Source organism: Prionailurus viverrinus, unplaced genomic scaffold (genome assembly GCF_022837055.1).
Source record: "Prionailurus viverrinus isolate Anna unplaced genomic scaffold, UM_Priviv_1.0 scaffold_53, whole genome shotgun sequence".
In the NCBI taxonomy this organism is placed as follows: Eukaryota; Metazoa; Chordata; class Mammalia; order Carnivora; family Felidae; genus Prionailurus; species Prionailurus viverrinus.
Genome location: NW_025927616.1, coordinates 1347426 through 1366459, shown reverse-complemented (window position 1 = coordinate 1366459; position 19034 = coordinate 1347426). Strand labels below are relative to the sequence as shown.

The following is a 19034-nucleotide window of genomic DNA, read 5'->3' as shown; positions in this document are numbered from 1 at the left end:
AATTCTCAACACTAAATCTGTTTTCTTCTAATACTTCATTTATCAATCTTTATTTAGACTTTGATTTTTATTTTTTTAATTAAAAAAATGTGTATTTATTCTGAGAGAGAGAGAGAGAGAGAGAGAGAGAGAGAGAGAGAGAGAGAACCAACCGTGAGATCATGACCTGAGTTGAAACCAAGAGTCAGACACTTAACCGTCTGAGCCCCCCAGGTGCCCCTAGAATTTATTTGATTTTTAAAATGAATATGGATTCTAATTTTGGCTGTAATTGCAAATGGTGTCTGTTTTTATTATTTTCTTCTTTATCATTGCCACTGAGGGCAAATAGGTTTATAGTGACTTTTTATATATTTCAAGACAACATCAGTGGCGAATGTATGTTTAATCAATTAAACTGGTCTTTTATTTCATTTAGTGTTTGTTTTCTTTTGGTTTGCTCTTCCATGAACTGTCTTTATGGCTTTTATTCATAACTTTTTGTAGCATGGCTGTATCTCTGTAACAGGATATAGTTCCATTTATCTTTTGACAAGATCTTTTAATTAGGATCGTATTCCTATTTTGACCCTCTCCCCCCACCCACTGCACACTGTATTTTCTTTATTTTGTTTCCCCCAGGGTTTGGGAAATATTTATTCTGATTTTTTATAGTCTATAGTGTGAGTGGATCAAGATTTTTGACTTAATAATCCTGTCTTCATCCTGAACCATATTCTTTCAAATGACAGATGAGACGCGAATATTATATATAATACACATATTACATATTTTATACATACACACGCACACACATGCACACCACACTGGACAACAACAAAGTGTGCTCCGGGACACTGACGACGAGGAAAGTCTCTTGCAGACAGACAGCAAACTGGGATTGAATTACAGAAAGAAGAGCAGAGAAACCAAAGAACACCACTGTCGGGTGCGACAAACACAACAGCACCCGGGGAGCATCTTCGGATGGTCACGAGAGCCGTGACTTCTGCCTGTGTCCCCACCACCTGCCCTGTGCTGACTTCCGGGCGGGGGTGGGGGCGTTGGGAGCATCCTAGGGTGAATGCTGGAGGGAGCAGCAGAGCAGTGCCCGAAATCACAGCACACACCCTGAACCACGGATGGGGAAGATAAAGAGGAAGGGAGGGTGGGGGTGGGGAGAGAGGGAGGGAGAGCAAACAAAGGAAGGGGACCCTGGCATTTTCCCCTAAGAGGAGGAAGATCTGAAGCGGGGCTGGAACTCCGGGACCAGCGAGGTGACCCGGGAGGTGACAGAGGGGGTGTGCAGGCTCCGGGAGAGACAGAAGGAATCTGCAGACGCTGAGAGATGAGCCACCACGGACTGGGCCCCGCGTCCCTCCTGCCAACCACAGCCGTGGCGGGCGGCCCGCTGCGATTACGCACTGTTGTTTGCTCGACTGCCGGGGGATAGGGACTCGCCGGTGTGAGCGTGAATAACCCAGTCTGCCCAGGGGCGCGGTGTGAACGGAGCCCACGCAGCCTCGCGCAGCTCCGTTCCCAAAGCGAGCACACATCCGAGGCTCCGGGACCCGATGCATGTCACGGGTGGGCGGCGGCTGACGCTCAGCCAGAGGGGAGCGTCACTTCTGAATACGAACCTCACCTGGAGAGACAGAACACTGCCAAGTCCTGCAACACTCGATAAAATAAAAGTAACTTCTCCAAAGGTGAGAGAAGACCTCAGTTTGGGCTGACCTGCAGAATGGTCACGTTTCAGAACGAAATCGATGCCTCTCCCAAAACCCGGCAGAAAAGGGCAGACCCTGCATGTCCACCACCCCTGCGCTGTTGTCTCCTGCTCTTGACCCAGGTGTCATCAAGCCCCCCACCGAGAGGCCCGCCTGAGGCCACACTGCAGCATCCCAGCAGACATTCCAGCTCTGTCCTGCCCGCCTGGTGCTCCGAGGGTCTCGCGGTGTTTCTCCTTGACCCGATCCACTCGGCTCTTCCTCACCGACGCATCGCCTTGGTGATATCTTGGGGGAGCTAGCATTCAACACGTTGGATTTGAACTTAGAAATTAATTCCACTCAGATTAGCATGCAAGTAAGAGAGCAAAATAAAAATATTTGCCACTCACAGATGCTTTCTGAAAAAATTACTTGGAAATATATAGCAGAATGAAACTCAACTCTACAGTGTGAGACGTATGAATCCATCATGAACAAAAACCAAACCAAACAGACCAAAAAATTACTAACACTAGAGAATTACAGATGCATACACAGGGAGTTCAACTTGGAATAAAATCCCACATGATTACGGAGGTGACGGGAGGGCATTCTGGAGTGACCATGGACAAATCAGATTTTACCACAGGCTTTGGCTGCATTAACATTTAAATTTAAGAGTATCCACCAGGAAAAAGTGTCTCTGACTTTGGCATGTCTACCCCAAAAGAGATGAGGAAACTCAATATAACACCAGTAAGTGAACTCCCCCCACCAACACCAAGAGCCCAGTCACGAGAAGACATACAACAGGAAACCGCGGGAAGGAGCACACACGAGGGTGCTCGGGGAGTTTACGGGAGGGACTCTGCAGACGTGCGGCAAGGTTGAGGGAGGCAACAGAGGTGGTGAAGCATTTATTTATTAAAAATAGTGCTGGGCATCCAGGTGGCTCAGTCAAGCATCCAACTCTTGACTCGGGCTCATGTCACGATCTCACGGTTTGTGAGTTCGAGTCCTGAATTGGCTCTGCACTGACATCGTGGATCCTGCTTAGGATCCTCTCTCTCCTCTCTCTGCTCCTCCCCAGCTCGCACATGCATGTGTGCTCTCTCAAAATAAATAAATAAACTTAAAAAAAAAAAAAAAGAAAGAGGGGGCCTGGGTGGCTCAGTTGGTTGAGTGACCGACTTCGGCTCAGGTCATGATCTCACAGTCTGTGAGTTCGAGCCCCACGTGGGGCTCTGTGCTGACAGCTCAGAGCCCGGAGCCTGCTTTGGATTCTGTCTCCCTCTCTCTCTGCCCCTCTCTCGCTCATGCTCACTCTCTCTCTCTCTCTCTCTCTCTCTCTCAAAGAATAAACAAATATTTTTTAAAAATTTTTTAAAAGAAAGAAAGAAATGCTAGAAATACGAAAAGGATAAAAATCCACAGAAAAGGAAGAAATGTTTAACACAGTTTTCTAAAAAAAAAAGTAAGCGGACCAAAGAATGAACAGGAAAACAAGGAAAATTCAACATAAGGAAATCTGTTATTGTAATTCATGACAACCACAAAGCAAAGTTGAAAGAGTATTTGGGATTCTTGATAGTTTCATTAAAAAAAACCCTCTGATCTTAATAAACATCCTTTAATTATTAAACACTCTGCAAACAAGGAATAGAACAAAACTCTTTACTTTGATGAGGGGTATATTCCAGAAATCTAAGCATCGTTACAAATGGGGAAATACTAGAGATGTTCCCAGTAAAGTCAGGAACAAGAGAAGGATGCTCACTGTCACCTCTGCTTTTCAACACTGTACATCTGTCATCCTAAACAACATGAAAAGGAAGTGACACTTTTCAAAGGACTGTAAAGAGACCTTAGTAGCAGTATTATCATTATTAGCATTATTAGCAAATGACAAGACTCTCTAACCAGAAAACTCCCAGAGTAACAAGTGGAAATCCGTTGGTCTCTCAAATGCCCAGATGCCTTTTGCGGGGCGGGGGGGGGGGGGGGGGGGGGGGGCGTCCTTGCCCACAGGAGTTCCTGCCCTCACACACAAGAGGACATCTGGCCCTTATCACATCACCCCAGGGAAAAACCAGAGCCAGGGAAAGCCACTGTGGTTATTTATGTAAGTAAATAATAATCTACTCTACTCTAGAAGCCTTGCGTGGGCATTCAGGATCATATTAATAAATACAGATATTAAAACTTCAAGACCAATAAGTAGCCTTTCTTTTTTTTTTTTTTTTTTTAAGTTCATTTTTATTTAATCTGAGAGAGAGAGAGAGCAAGCCAGGGAGGGGCAGAAAGAGAGGAGGAGCGAGAGAATCCCAAGCAGGCTCCACACTGTCAGCACAGAGCCTGATGTGAGGCTCGAACTCACGAACCATGAGATCATGATCTGAGCTGAAATCAAGAGTTGGATGCTTAATCAACCGAGCCACCCAGGCGCCCCCCAACCAGTAAGTAGCCTTTCTAGAATCGACCACAAATAATTAGAAATGTACAAGACTGCTCTAATCAAATTAGTTTTACAAGTTCCCACTCTGAGGCTCTTCCTTCAGGAACAGCAGCCAACGACAGACTGAAATGTAAGGAGGAGAACATTATGAAGACTGAACCGAACAAACAGTGTGAGGAAGCAGAAGCCGGGTGAGCTGGGTCTTTTGGAAGCAGGTGGCGATGCCCACCCCAAGTTCAGGTCCGGGCCAGTTTGAAGATAGTTGCGAGTCTCAAAGCACACAAAAACCGCCCAGGTGCGGTCTGTGATGATGCTCTCAAACGGACATTCACACTGTAAAAATGATTATTTTCCATTCCGCCATATGCCATCGTGTTCTATCAAAGCCCATTTCAAAGACTTTACTCCACACATTTCTGCGGATACTTCCCACTTAGATTAATAAATAATTAACTGAATTTAAAATATATATAATGTAATCTTAGGATTTAAAAATCATACTCACTTTTTCAGCACATCAAACATGCTTTTCTCAACATTTACCAGCCACTGTTCCACGGCACTTCTTACTCGAATTTTCCTATATTTTTTTTCAAAAATAATTTGCAAAGAATTCTTTTTATTCATGTCTCGTTCCTTTGATAAGACTGTAGACTAAGTCTTCTACACTTATAACATTCACAGGCCAAAAGATCATAAATCCGTAATTTTGTTTATTCTAGATCTTAATTTGGAAATCTACACGGAAAACATTCCACCTAACTTGAGGAAATCCTGACATCGAAACCAGGGGTTTACAAAATTAAGAGTTTCCGGTAAGATGTGAACCGACAAAGTAGATAAATTACATTACAAAGCGTTTTTGTATTCCTCCCTGGTTCTTTTCAACAGCCGGCCTGGGGCAGGGCTGGGTCAGGGAGGCTGGTGATGGGAGCACATGGGCGTAGCCTTTTTAGTCAGCTCACATCAGGAAGCACACGCCAAAGGCTGGCTGGCAAAATGGACCAGTGTGGCAGCAGGACCTGGCTAACTTGGGGACATTCACAACGGGGCCCGGGGTCGGGGAGAAAGCAGGGGAAGCGGCATTAACAACCCCCAAGCAAATTGCCAGTCTCCTTCCTAAGTTCCTAGAATAAAACCTCGTGGTGGCATTCAGGACGACAGCAACAAATACAGAAATGGAAAGGTAAAGTTCTGCATAGGTACGTTAGTTTTGAAGAAATCATTGGCTCAGCAAACTTCCGTGAAATATCAGAAATGTCCAAGCAGATTATTCCATAAAGAAGTTTTACAGACCGGGAATGCTGAGTCTGTAACCTACAAACCGTACTTGGGCAGCAGAAGGCACTCTCCTTCAGCGGATATGAGCATTATGACGGCAGGGGGCCCAATTTCTTGCTTCCACAGCAGTAACCGTTTTACATTTTCAAAACATTTCGCAAGATGAGGCTATGGACCAGAAACGAATGTCAGCACCGCTGAGAAATTCTGACCTGGTGGGGAAATAGCATCGCTGAGCGTGGAATGATGACATTACCTGTAGAGACTCCGGGTTTCTGCTCTTCGCTATGATGTCGAGAAGTTCAGTGTTGCTGAGAAAGTAAAATCTGGGGAAAATCATTCTTTTAGTTTCAAGGTAGTCCTGTCCGGAACCAAAAGAAAGGAGAGTTCATAATCTATGATTAATTATGCTAGGACTCACTTCCCCATTTGGGCCTCTGTTTACACGCAAAACCCACGGTATTTAACTTGCAGCGTGCACACTACCAGTAAAAGGGTGACCCGTGCTCGATCTATGCTTAAATTGCTAAAAACAGTTCTTAATAAACAAAACTAAAACAAATGAAAATAAAAGCACAAGTCCCGCAGGTGAACACACGCGCACAGACACCACTCACAAAGCGCTGTGGGCCCCCAGGCCCCACCTTTCTGCTGTTGCCCGACCCTGTGGTCCCGTGGAGGACAAGGTCCCTCTGCCGGTGGCCCCCCTGCTAATGGACAGGGATGCCACTCTCCTGTTTTCTTCATCCCTCTGCCACTCATGACCATTTGCTTCCAGGACTGCTGTGGAGCCCACGCTCCCCAGCCCCTCTCTCCTCCCACTTGCCACTGTACTTCCTGCCCGGCGGGGCACCTGCTCCGTGGCTCCTGTCACTTCCCTGTGTCCCACACCTACGCGTCCAAATGCTGATTGAAGACGTTCATTTAACTGCCCCGTAAGAATTAGATTTCCAACAGGTACAGAATTCACTTGTTTCCACGCAAGCCTCCTCCCCCTACTTCCTATCCCTGCGGTGTAATCACTTTCCCCTCCCGTGGCCATGACCCTGGGCCTCTGTCCTCTCTCCTCCACACACCCACCTGAAGCTCCCGGTCCACCTTCCTTCATCCTGACCATCGTCCTCCCTCAGTCCCCCCAGGACTTCTAGCCTTTTAACTGGTTTCTGTATATGTATTCCCACTGCCCCCGATCTAGACATACTCTGTGCTCCCTTCTACGGACACATTTCCCAATCAAGTCATTTTACTCCCCCAGTCAAAATCCAATGACATTCAAGGCCCTTTGTCATCTGGCCCTGCTTCCCGGAGAATCTCCCCTTTCCCCTCTTGCCCCTTTGCGACCAAGGCATCCTCTGTACCAACCCATTTACAACTCCCGAACGTGCCACACTTGCTCGTGTTCTTCCCCCTGGCCTAGGGTGCTCCTCCCAGCCACCCCCTCCCGGACTCTTTCACCTGGCTAACTCACACACTTCTTCCCAAACCCAGGTGAGTTCTCACTTCTCCCGGGGCAAGGGGTGAATCTCTCTCCTTTCATGTGACCATACCATCCAACCCATCACAGCATACATCACATGCTAGCATCTCTCTACTCTGGTTCCTGTAATAGATCTCGAGTTCTGTAATAGGAGGGGAGGATGTGGGGAGTCCCAGTATGCAGCTGCAGTGCCTGGTACGAAGCAGGTGCTCAATACATGAATAAATGGAAAATCCCTGGTTGGTAATGATGCTTAGTAATAGTCCAAAGATGCGCTAGAAATAATGAGAAGACTTATTTCGGTCCCTACTCAGTAAACTTGCTATTATTAACCAGATCCCTCTGGGAGGGGCCTCAGATCCTGGATTCATATAGCAGAAGGTCTTCCTGGGCAGAGAACTTTCTATAGGCTGAAACTGCCATATGTAGGTATTCTGGAGAGGTCATTCCAACCACTGTGAATTGTGTTCAACAAGGAAAAAGAGATAAAAAACTGGAAAGAGATCTTGGTTTATGAAGTGAATATATTCACCCCGAATCTCAAATATTAAAACCTGATATTTAAAAAATATGTATGTCTAGATGACAATTTAATGTTCTGGCAAAGGTGTTTTTTGTTTTGTTATTTGAGATAGAGAGAGAGAGAGAGGTAGAGAGAACACATGCCAGGGAGGGGGCAGAGGGAGAGAGAAAGAATCTTCAGCATATTCCGCACTGAGCAGAGAACCTGACGTGGGGCTCGACCTCACAAATTGTGAGATCACGACCTGAGCCAAAACCAAGATTCAGATGCTTAATCGACTAAGCCACTTAACCTAGGTGCCCCTGGTAATTTAAATATATGGAATCAATAACTTACTTTATAAAATTATCAAACTAGGACTTCTAGGGATGATGGCAGAGTAGGAGGACCCGGGCTTGCCCCACTACCCAGGTACACCTAGATAACACCCACGTCAGCATATATAACTTAGAAAATGACACAAAGACTGGCAGAACAATCCCCCCCCCCCCCCAACTAAACGTAGAGAAGAGGTCACAGTGGGGAAGAGAGGAAGGGCAGAGAGGTGCTGAGGACCTAAATGGACCTAGGAGTCTGTCTGCAGGAGAGAATGGGTGCAGAGAAGGGAGAGAAACAGAGCCTCTCATGGGGAGCCAGCATGAGAAAAACAAATCCCCATAACATCTGGCTTGGAAATGAGACGGGTCAAATTTTACAAGTTCTTACAACCAACAGGACTAAAAAATCTAGAATTTTAAAAATCAGTAGCTGTGCTGGAGAGACAGAGATCGGTGAGGGAGTTCTCCAGGAACAAAGTTGCTGGCAGGTACCATTTCCCGCCCTTCCCCCCAGCCTAGATATCCTGACACCTCCCGGAACTAACTTGCTAACAGCAACTCCCCTTATTCGGGTGTGTACAGTCCCCCTCCAGCCAGACCTCAGCTCTAGGTCCCCTCCCACAGCACACCTGCACAGACCACGGTAGCACAGTGCTCCCATCCACGTGCATGCTGCGGATCCACCCTGTCTAAGACGCTCGTGACCAGATCCCATCGAAGCAGCACCACAAACCTGGCAGTGTGCGAGCAGCCCAGACAGGGGCCACGCCACTCCACAGTGAGTCCTGCCCTTGGGAAAGGGGAGGATAACACACACACCAGTCTGACCGTAGCCCCAGCGGGGGGCTGGGGGCAGACATCGGGTCTGACTGCGGCCTCGCCCACCAATACAGGTTTCTCCGGACCACACAGGGGAAGTGCCCTGCAGTTTGGAGCTACCGCATCTCTAGCAAACTCCTGGTCTGATCCGCCGCGCCCCAGACCGACCCACTAACCGCACAGGGACCGGACCCTGCCCACAACAGGCAGAGCCACTGCAGACGACCGGATGGAAGGTGAACACAGTTCGGGCACAGTAGGACACCCCTGTAGCAACGCACAGAGGGGACACCCTTGAAGCACCATTTTCCGGTGAACAGGGGACACTGCACCGCGGGGCGCTACAGGACCTCGTCTTCCTAAGGCCACTGCTTTAAGTGCGGGAGACGCAGCTGACTTTGCTAACAGAGACACAGACGCAGCAGTAGACAAAATGAGGAGACGGAGGAATAGGTTCCAAATGAAAGAACAGAACAAAATCACATCAAGAGAGCTACATGAAAGAAAGATAAGTAATGTGCCTGACAGAATTTAAAGTAACCACCATAAATGACTGGAGTTGAGAAGACAGTGGGGCATCTCAGTGAGACACTCAACAAAGATAGAAATCAGAGACGAAGAAGACAACCGAAGTTAAAAATACAGGAGAGGGAATACATAGTAGACTAGAGGAAGCAGAAGAATGGATCAGCTACCTAGAGAACAGAGTAATGGAGAGCAATCAAGCTGAACAGAAAAGAGAAAAAAGAATAATAAAAACTGAGAACAGGTTAAGGGAACTCAGAAACACCAGGAAGCATGGTAACATTCACATTATAGGGATCCCAGAAAGGGAAGGGAGAGAAGGGGGGGCAGGAAATTTATTTGAAGAAATAATAGATGAAAATTTCCCAAATTTGGGGAAGGAAACAGAAATTCAGATCCAGGAGGCACAGAAAACCCTTAACAAACCAACCCAAAGAGGTCAACACCAAGACACATAGTAATTAAAAAGGCAAAAAGTAGTGATCAAGAGAGAATTTTAAAAGCAGCAAGAGAGAACACATGGGTGGCTCAGTCAATTAAGTGTCCAACTTCAGCTCAGAGCATGATCTTGCCATTTGTGAGTTCAAGCCCTACGATGGGCTTTGGGCTGTCAGCACAGAACTCGCTTCAGATCCTCTATCTCCTTCTCTCTCTGCCCCTCGCCTACATTCTCTCTGTCACTCTCTCAGAAATAAGTAAACATTTATAAAAGCAGCAAGAGAAAAGAAAACAGTAACATACAAGGGAAACCCCAAAAGGCTATTAGCTGATTTTTCAGCAGAAACTTTGCAGGCCAGAAGGGAGGGGCATGATATAATCAAAGTGCTTAAAGGAAAACACCTGTAGCCAAGAATACTCTACCCAGCAAGGCTATCATTCGGAACAGAAGGAGAGATAAAGAGCTTCCTACACACAAAAAAGTTAAAGGAGTTCATGACCACGAAACCAGCCCTACAAGAAATGATAAAGGGGACTCTGAGTGGAAAGGAAAGACCATAAACAGGAGTAAGAAAAGCAGGAATCACAAGAGCAGTGAAAATAAGTATATATGTAAAGATCTGTCAAGGGATTCACAAAATAAAAGTAAAGTATGTAAAGTATGACACCATACACATAAAATGTGGAGAGGAGTAAAAATTTAGTACTTTTTCAATGGGCTCAGACTTAAGCGACCATCAACTTAGTATAGATTTCTATATGCATAAGATGTTATATACACACCCAATGGGAACCACAAATCCCAAACCAGTAATAGATATGCAAAAAATAAAGAGAGAAGAATCTAAGTATATCACTAAACAAAGTCAGCAAACCATGAGAGAAAACAGCAAGAGAAGAAAGGAACAGAGAAGAACTACAAAAACCACCACAAAATGAGTAACAGAATGGCAATAAGTACATACCTGTCAATAACTACTCTGAATGGAAACAGACGAAACACTCCAATTAAAAGACACAGGGTGACAGAATGGATAAAAAAGCAAGACCCATCTTGCCTGCAAGAGACTCATTTCAGACCTAAAGACACCTACAGGTTGAAAGTGAAGGGCTAGAAAAGCATATATCAAGAAAGTAAGTGAAAAGAAAGTCAGGGTAGCAATACTCATATTGGACAAAGTAGACATGAGATTGAAGACTGTAACAAGAGACAAAGAAAGACACTATATAATCATAAGGGGAATATTTCAACAAGAAGATAGAACGATTGTAAATATTTATGTACCCAATACGAGAGCACTCAAATACATAAATCAGCTAATAACAAACATTAAGGAAATAATCAACAGTAATACAATGATAGTAGGGGACTTTACCACTCCACTTACATCAATGGATAGATCACCCAAACAGAAAATCAATAAGGAAACAGTGGCTTTGAATGACACATTAGACCACATGAATCTAACATATATTAAGAACATTCCATCCCTGAACAGCAGGATACACATTCTTGTCAACTGCACAGGGAACATTCTCCAGAACAGATCACATGTTAGACCACAAAACAAGTCTCAACAAATTAACAAAATCAAGGTCGTGCCATGCTTTTCTGACTGCAATGCTACAAAACTAGAAATCAAGCACAAGAAAAGATTTGAAAAGAGCACAAATATGCGGAGGTTAAACACATGCTACTAAACAATGAGTGGGTCAATCAAGAAATCAAAGAGGCAATTAAAAAATGCATTGAGATAAATGAAAGGAAAGCACAATGGTCCAAAACCTTTGGGATGCAGCAAAATTGGTTCTAAGAGGGAAGTTTATAGCAATACAGGCCTACCTCAATGAAGAACAAAAATCTCAAATACCTAACCTTACACCTAACGGAGCCACAAAAAGAAGAACAGAACTCAAACTCAGTAGAAGGAAGGAAATAATAAGGATTGAGCATAAATAAAACGGAAACTAAAAAACCACAATAGAATAGATCAATGAAAACAAGACCTGGTTCTTTGAAAAGATCAACAAAATTGATAGATCTTTAGCCAGATTCATCCCCCCCCCCCCCACCAAAAAAAGAAGACTCAAATAAAATCAGAAATGAAAAAAGAAATAACAAATGACAAGACAGAAATACAGAGGATTATAAGATTATAAGGGAATATTATGAAAAATTATATACCAACAAATTGGACAACCTAGAAGAAATGGATAAATTCCTAGAAACATATAACCTCCAAAACTGAATCAGAAAGAAACATAAACTTTGAACAGACTGATTATCAGCAATGAAATTGAATCAGTAATTAAAAGCCTCCCAAAAAACCCAAAGTCCAGGACCAGAAGCTTCACAGGTAAATTCTACCAAACGTTTTTTAAAAAGTTAATACGTATTCTTCTCAAACTATTCCAAAAAATAGACAAGGAAAGAAAGCTTCCAAATCCATTCTATGAGGCCAGCATTACCCTGACACCAAAACCACAGAAAGACACTAGAAAAAAAAAGAGAAATACTGGCCAAACCTCTGATGAACTTAGATGTACAAATCCTCAACAAAATACTAGCAAACCGAACCCAACAATACATTAAAATTCATTCATCATATCAAGTGGAATTTATTCCCAGGATGTTCTCATTACACAGAATGAGAACAAACATTCCTAAAATTTGTATGGAACCACCAAAGACCCTGAATAGACAAAGTGATCTTGAAAAAGAACAAAGCTGGAGGCATCACAATCCCAGATTTCATGGTACTGACGTAAAAATAGACACATCGATCCATAAAATACAACAGAAAACCCAGAAATAAACCCATAATTAGATGGTCAATTAATCTTTGATAAAGCAAGAAAGAATATCCAGTGGGGAAAAATATGGTCTCTTGAACAAATGGTGCTGGGAAAACTGGATAGCTACATGCAAAAGAATGAAACTGGACCACTTTCTCACACCATACACAAAAAGAAATTCTAAATGGATTAAAGACCTAAAGGTGAGGCATGAAAACATTAAAATCCTAGAGAAGAACACAGACCTCTTTGCCACTGGCCATAGTAACTTCCTTCTGTATATGTCTTTTGAGGCAAGGGAAACAAAAGCAAAAATAAACAAGCGAGACCACATCAAAATACAAAGCTCTGCACAGTAAAGGAAACAATCAACAAAACTAACAGGCAACCTACAGAATTGGAGAAGGTATTTCCAAACGACATATTTGATAAAGGGCTAGTATCTGGAATATATAAAGAATTTATATGTCCTGATACCCAAAACCCCCCAAATAATCCAAATAAAAAATGGGCAGAAGACATGAACAGACATTTCTCCAAAGAAGATATACAGATGGCTACCAGACACATGAAAAGGTGCTCAACACCACTCACCATCAGGGAAATGCAAATCAAAACCACCATGAGATATCACCTCATGCCTGTCAGAGTGGCTAAAATCCAAAACACAAGGAACAACAAATGTGGCGAGGATGTGGAGAAAAAGGGATCCTCGGGCACTGTTGGTGGGAATGTAAACTGGCACAGCCATCATGGAAAACAATATGGGGGTTCCTCAAAAAATTAAAAATAGAACTATCATATGATCCTGTAATTCCACTACTGGGTATTTAGCCAAAGAATATGAAAACACTAATTCAAAAGGATACATACACCCCAATGTTTATAACAGCACTATCGCCAATAGCCAAATTATGGAAGCAACCCAAGTGTCCACTGAATGATGAATGGATAAAGAAGATGTGGTGTATATACACAACGGAGTATTACTCAGCCATAAAAAGGAATGAAATCTTGCCAGATGCAATGACATGGATTACTCGTAGAGGGTAAAAAGCTACGTGAAGTCAGTCAGTCAGAGAAAAACAAATACCATATGATTTTACTCACATGTGTAATTTAAGAAACAACAAATAAACAAAGGGAAAAAAAAGAAACAGACACTTAACTCTAGAGAACAAACAGGTAGTTACCAGAGGGTAGGTGGGGGGGGGGGGGATGGGTGAAATCGGTGAAGGGGATTAAAGTACACCTATCACGATGAGCACCGTAGGATACAGGAGTCCTGAATCACTATATTGTACACCTGAAACTAGTATTACGCTCCATGTTGACTATACCGGATTTAAGATCAAATTAAAGGGGCGTCTGGGTGGTTCAGTAGATTGAGCATCTGACTCTTGATTTCAGCTCAGGTCATGATCTCATGGTTTGTGAGTCTGAGTCCCAAGTCGGCCTCTGTGCCGATGGCTCAGAGTCTGCTTGGGATTCTCTCTCTTCCTCCCTCTCTGGCCCTCCGCTGCTTGAGCTCTCTCCCTATCTCTCTCCTGAAAATAAACTTTAAAAAATATTTTAAAAATTAAAAAAAATAAAACCATCGAACTATTTTCAATTTCAACTTTTGCTGACTTTGTCAATTTCATAACAACAGTAGTGCCAATATAAATAACTGGCACTCATGAAATACTTTCTCTGTGCCAGCTCTTGTGCCGTAAACGCATTATCTTATTTAACACAAAGCCCCTCAAGGTAGGCACCGCCATTATTCCCAATGTGAAGAGAAGGAAACCCAGGCACTGAAAAATTGGTTTTGTCTCGGGCCGTTTAGATCGGTCTATCCACTTCTTTGTTTGACTTGATAGTATTTTCATTAACCCCGTAGTTGGCGAGAGCTGGAAATACCGTGGGCAGCTACAGTACAGAAAATCCACGTTGGGATTCGTTTCCGTCATGCCCTACATTACATTTCGAAGATACAATCATTCCCCACTTTCGGACTGCCGGTGTTACCTCAAGCCTTTTCATTATATGTTCAAGATGCAGATTGCAATTCTGCAGAGTTTCAAGGACCCCTGCAGAAACGGTTAGCCGCAAAGCATCCAGCTTGTTCTGTATTTTTGACATGATTTCTCTCCACATGGAGATCACTTGAGAGAAGAGTTTTGCTTCCACAGGGAGTTGCCTTTAGGAAGGGAACAAGAGAGAACGTCATCTGTTTAAAAATGTCGTGACATGTTTCGTTTTTTGCTGATCATTAACTACAGATATTTTATAGCGTTTATTATATACAGCGACGCACACGTAGGAAACCTGTGACAAACCAGACATCCATCCGTCATTTAACGGGATTATACTTGGTGCGAGTTCCGAGACAGATAAACACAGTTCCGCGCAACATGAGTAAAAGTGATTTGTGTCCTAGGATGTAGGAAAACAAAGGCTACTGCAATTCTAGAGGAAATGGGATCTCAGAGAGCTGCTTCTCCAAATGTCCCCGAGAGGGCAACATCGCCTGCGGTTGAGAACCGGTGGCCCACAGCAGCTAGGTGCTCTCGTGCTTCCGCCCAGAGAAGACGCAGGTCCTCATTTCCGATGCCCCCGACCCAGGGCAATACCTGTCAAGCTCTTCCACGAGCCCCCCACCACTATCCCGTTCCCCATTTGGGGCGATGGGCCTAGAAACTTCTTCAGCTCAGCAAAAGTCCTATCGAGGAGGGGCCTTCACCCTCCCCTCTGTCGGGCACCCTCCCGACTGCAACAGGAGGCTCTGGGGGGACCTCACGGGGAGTTTGGAGAGAGGGGAATGGACTGCGTCCTTGTCCCTCACACAGTCTCTGTAAGGAATTCTCCCTGCTAATGAACCTCCCTACCCCTTCCTCTCTTTCACACTCCCCCCCCCAGAATCAGGGCCCACCATCCTTCTCCACTTCTCAAAGGCAGGGCCATGGCAGACGTGTGTTTCCTTTCCTTTAGCACTGGGGTGCAGGAGTCTTCAGCACCCCTTAATTACATGCCCCCTTTTCTCTCATAGCAAAGCCTGGGAAGAACGACGTGGTGACACTCTGAGCCAGAAGTCGTATCTCTCCATCGATTAAGAAGTCTTTAGTAAAGAGGACTACTGAAGTTTGCATTTAAGGCGCTAAGTTGTAACCACAAAGGACACATTCCCCAGGTATGTGGTTTCCCGTGAGAACTACACAATAACTAGAGCTTGACCCAAGCCCTTTAGAAAGCCGTCCCCCGACAAGAAATATACACCTATTACAAAAATGGATATTGTTCTCTGCAATGCAGTACTCAAACCTACACAGTTTTCTTTCGTGAGCCGCTTGAAGCTCCCTCTGCCCCTAAAATAAACTTCGCGATACTTAACCTGATACCCAAGGTCTCCCTTCATCTGCTCTAACACCTTACAAACACGCGCTCTGTGATGCCTACTTATTTCAGGACGGCTCCTATGCTAGCTTGTGTGATTTATGGTCAACACTTTAAATTCTGTCTAGACAACACAGATGTCACAAGTTACGCACTCTTAAGACCAGTGACTTTAAAGAGGGACCAAGTAATCTGAATGCCGTGAATAAAAAGAAAAGGGAGAATTTTCCCCAGCTGTCTAGGACCTCCATTCTTTCACCTGGTCCAAAGAAACAAACTACTATTCACGTATGTAGACTATTAAAAACATGTGTATTGCTCATATCAACACCACACTAATGTTCTAGAACTAAGTAGACACATGGTATTGTGGTTTAGGGATTACAATGACCTGACATTTCTTACCCAATCCTTAACAGTTTTATATCTAAAATTGAGAAACAGGACTTTTTTAAAGAGCTGATGCTTGCTTTCATGAAAGAAAAAATAATAATTCAGCACAATTTACTCCTGTGCCCATGGCAGATTATTTTAGAATGTTCATTGAGCAAATGACTTCTCAGGGATTACAGGCAATAAACACCCACCATATGTTTTTTTAACCTCTATACAGCTTTTTTTTTTTTTTTTTACCTTTGTATTTCCACAGAATGAAAGATTGGTTCCAGATAAAGCCAATTTCTTTGACAATTCATCGATTCCTCAAGAGTAGAAGAGAAGAGAGACAAGTTCTGATCCCACTTTTCCACAAGATCCTGTAAGATAAACACATGCATGGTCACAAAATAAGGTGTATAATATGGCTGCATTTATGTAACCATAAATAGTACATATTACATTAATGTTACATAAATGCACTCATATTATACACATTGCTTTCTAATTTTTTTGTGTTTTGTTTTTGTTTTTTTGGCTTTTTTACCTAACAGTGTCTTTTAGAGATGCTTTACATCAGTACTCACAGTTTTTTTTTTTTATTTAAAAACATTTTTTTTTTTTAATGTTTATTTACTTTGAGAGAAACAGAGAGAGCGCATGAGCAGAGGAGGGGCAGAGAGAGAGGGAGAAAGTGAGAATCCCAAGCAGGCTCTGAGCTGTCAGTGCAGAGCCTGACGCGGGGCTCGAACTCACAAACCGTGAGATCATGACCCGAGCCGAAATCAAGAGTCGGGGGCTTAACCGACGGAGCCACCCTGGCGCCCCGCATTCTTTTAATTAAATATAATAAGCATTGTGTGGATATTACATCTTTCTCCAGCTAGTATATTTATTAAAGTAAGAGAAAAATGGTTAAAAACCAATTAGTACTAAAATGCTTACAAACCAGGAGACTGGCCCACCCCCTAGCGTGGACTCATAAGAGGGACCCGCGCATAAGTCATTTACTTTTGCTGTGTATCTCCATGTTTCCTTCTAAATCCATTTTATATCTCAATACCTTTATTAAGGTATAACTGACTTCAGTAAATGGTGCATTTTTAAATCGCACAATTGAATGTTTTGACATGTGTGTTTTTTTTTTAATATCAAAAATTTCATAGACTAGAAACACTCTGCATTCTTCTGATGGAAAGCATCTGATGAGTTTCACATTTTAAATGTTACCGTGAGCAAACATTACAGTCAGGTTGGCGAGTGAAGCTCCACTGAGTACAATGGCTTCTTGTTTACATTTCAAAGTTCTTTTATAGTTGACTTCTGGTTTTTAAAATTTATTTAAAACTAAATTCATTTAATTCATTTATGGTCATTGCAAAACTGAGACACAAAAAGAAAGAAAACGTAATTTAAAAAATTTCAAAATCCTAACACCCAGAGACAGCTCCTGATATTTCCTCCCATTTTTCTTTAGTTTATTATATTTTTAAAAATTGTAAAAGTAGCACATCATCTTCATATGATGGAAATAGTACTAAGGTATATTAAGAAAAAGCTTATCATCTTCTCTTTCACACATTGCTGAGGTAACCATTATTAGTAGTTTGCTATCAATCATTTGGTGCTTTCCTCTACACTCAAACAAATATAGACAAAAGACAGATAACTTAAGATTTTTTTAAAACATATATTGAATTGTACTATATGCATTATTCTACAATTGTATTTTTGATATTATAGTTACATTTAAATATGTTAATATACGGACCTGTGCATATATCTAAATCATTCTTTTTTTTTTTTTATTTTCTTTTTTATTTTTTTAAATTTATATCCAAGTTAGTTAGCCTATCGTGCAACGATTTCAGGAGTAGATTCCTTAGTGCCACTCCCCCATTTAGCCCATCGCCCCTCCCCCAACCTCTCCCATAACCCTCAGTTTGTTCTCCATATTTATGAGTCTCTTCTGTTTTGTCCCCCTCCCTGTTTTTATTATTTTTGTTACATTCCCTTACATTCACCTGTTTTGTCTCTTAAAATCCTCATATAAAGGAAGCCATATGATTTTTGTCTTTCTTTAATTTCGCTTAGCATAATACCCTCCAGTTCCATCCACGTAGTTGCAAATGGCAAGATTTCATTCTTTTTGACTGCTGAGTAATACTCCATTGTGTGTGTGTGTGTGTGTGTGTGTGTGTGTGTGTGTGTGTGTGTATACACCACATCTTTATCCATTCATCCATCGATGGCCATTTGGGCTCTTTCCACACTTTGGCTATTGTTGACAGTGCTGCTATAAACATGGGGGTGCATGTGTCCCTTCGAAACAGCACACCTGTATCCCTTGGACAAATGCCTAGTAGTGCAATTGCTGGGTCGTAGGGTAGTTCTCTTTTTAGTTTTTTGAGGAACCTCCATACTGTTTTCCAGAGTGGCTGCACCAGCTTGCATTCCCACCAATGCAGAAGAGATCCTCTTTCTCCGCATCCTCACCAACATCTGTTGTTGCCCGAGTTGTTCATGTTAGCCATTCTGACAGGTGTGAGGTGGTACCTCGTTGTGGTTTTGATTTGTATTTCTCTGATGATGAGTGCTGTTGTGCATTTTTTCATGTGTCGGTTGGCCATCTGGATGTCTTCTTTGGAGAAGTGTCTATTCATGTCTTTTGCCCATTTCTTCACTGGATTATTTGGTTTTTGGGGGTTGAGTTTGGTAAGTACTTTATAGATTTTGGGTACTAACCCTTCATCTGATGTGTCATTTGCAAATATCTTCTCCCATTCTGTCAGTTGCCTTTTAGTTTTGCTGGTTGTTTCTTTCGCCGTGCGGAAGATTTTATTTTGACGAGGTCCCAGTAGTTCACTTTTGCTTTTGTCTCCCTTGCCTCCGGAGACATGTTGAGTAAGAAGTTGCAGCGGTGACATGTGTTTCTAACTGTGAAGCAGTCACCTCACGATAA

At 43.0% G+C, this 19034-nt stretch overlaps 1 protein-coding gene across 1 annotated transcript in view; it reads right to left on the bottom strand.

Moving 5' to 3' along the window:
- DNAH14 (dynein axonemal heavy chain 14) overlaps positions 1-19034 on the bottom strand; it is a 328550-nt gene that overhangs the window by 199231 nt on the left and 110285 nt on the right. The window contains exons 24-28 of the mRNA XM_047848102.1: positions 16331-16452; positions 14333-14504; positions 5684-5788; positions 5477-5595; positions 4652-4726 (exon numbers count right to left, since the gene is read on the bottom strand). Coding sequence (XP_047704058.1) covers positions 4652-4726; positions 5477-5595; positions 5684-5788; positions 14333-14504; positions 16331-16452 — 593 coding nt within the window. The remainder of the gene's footprint in view (positions 1-4651; positions 4727-5476; positions 5596-5683; positions 5789-14332; positions 14505-16330; positions 16453-19034) is intronic.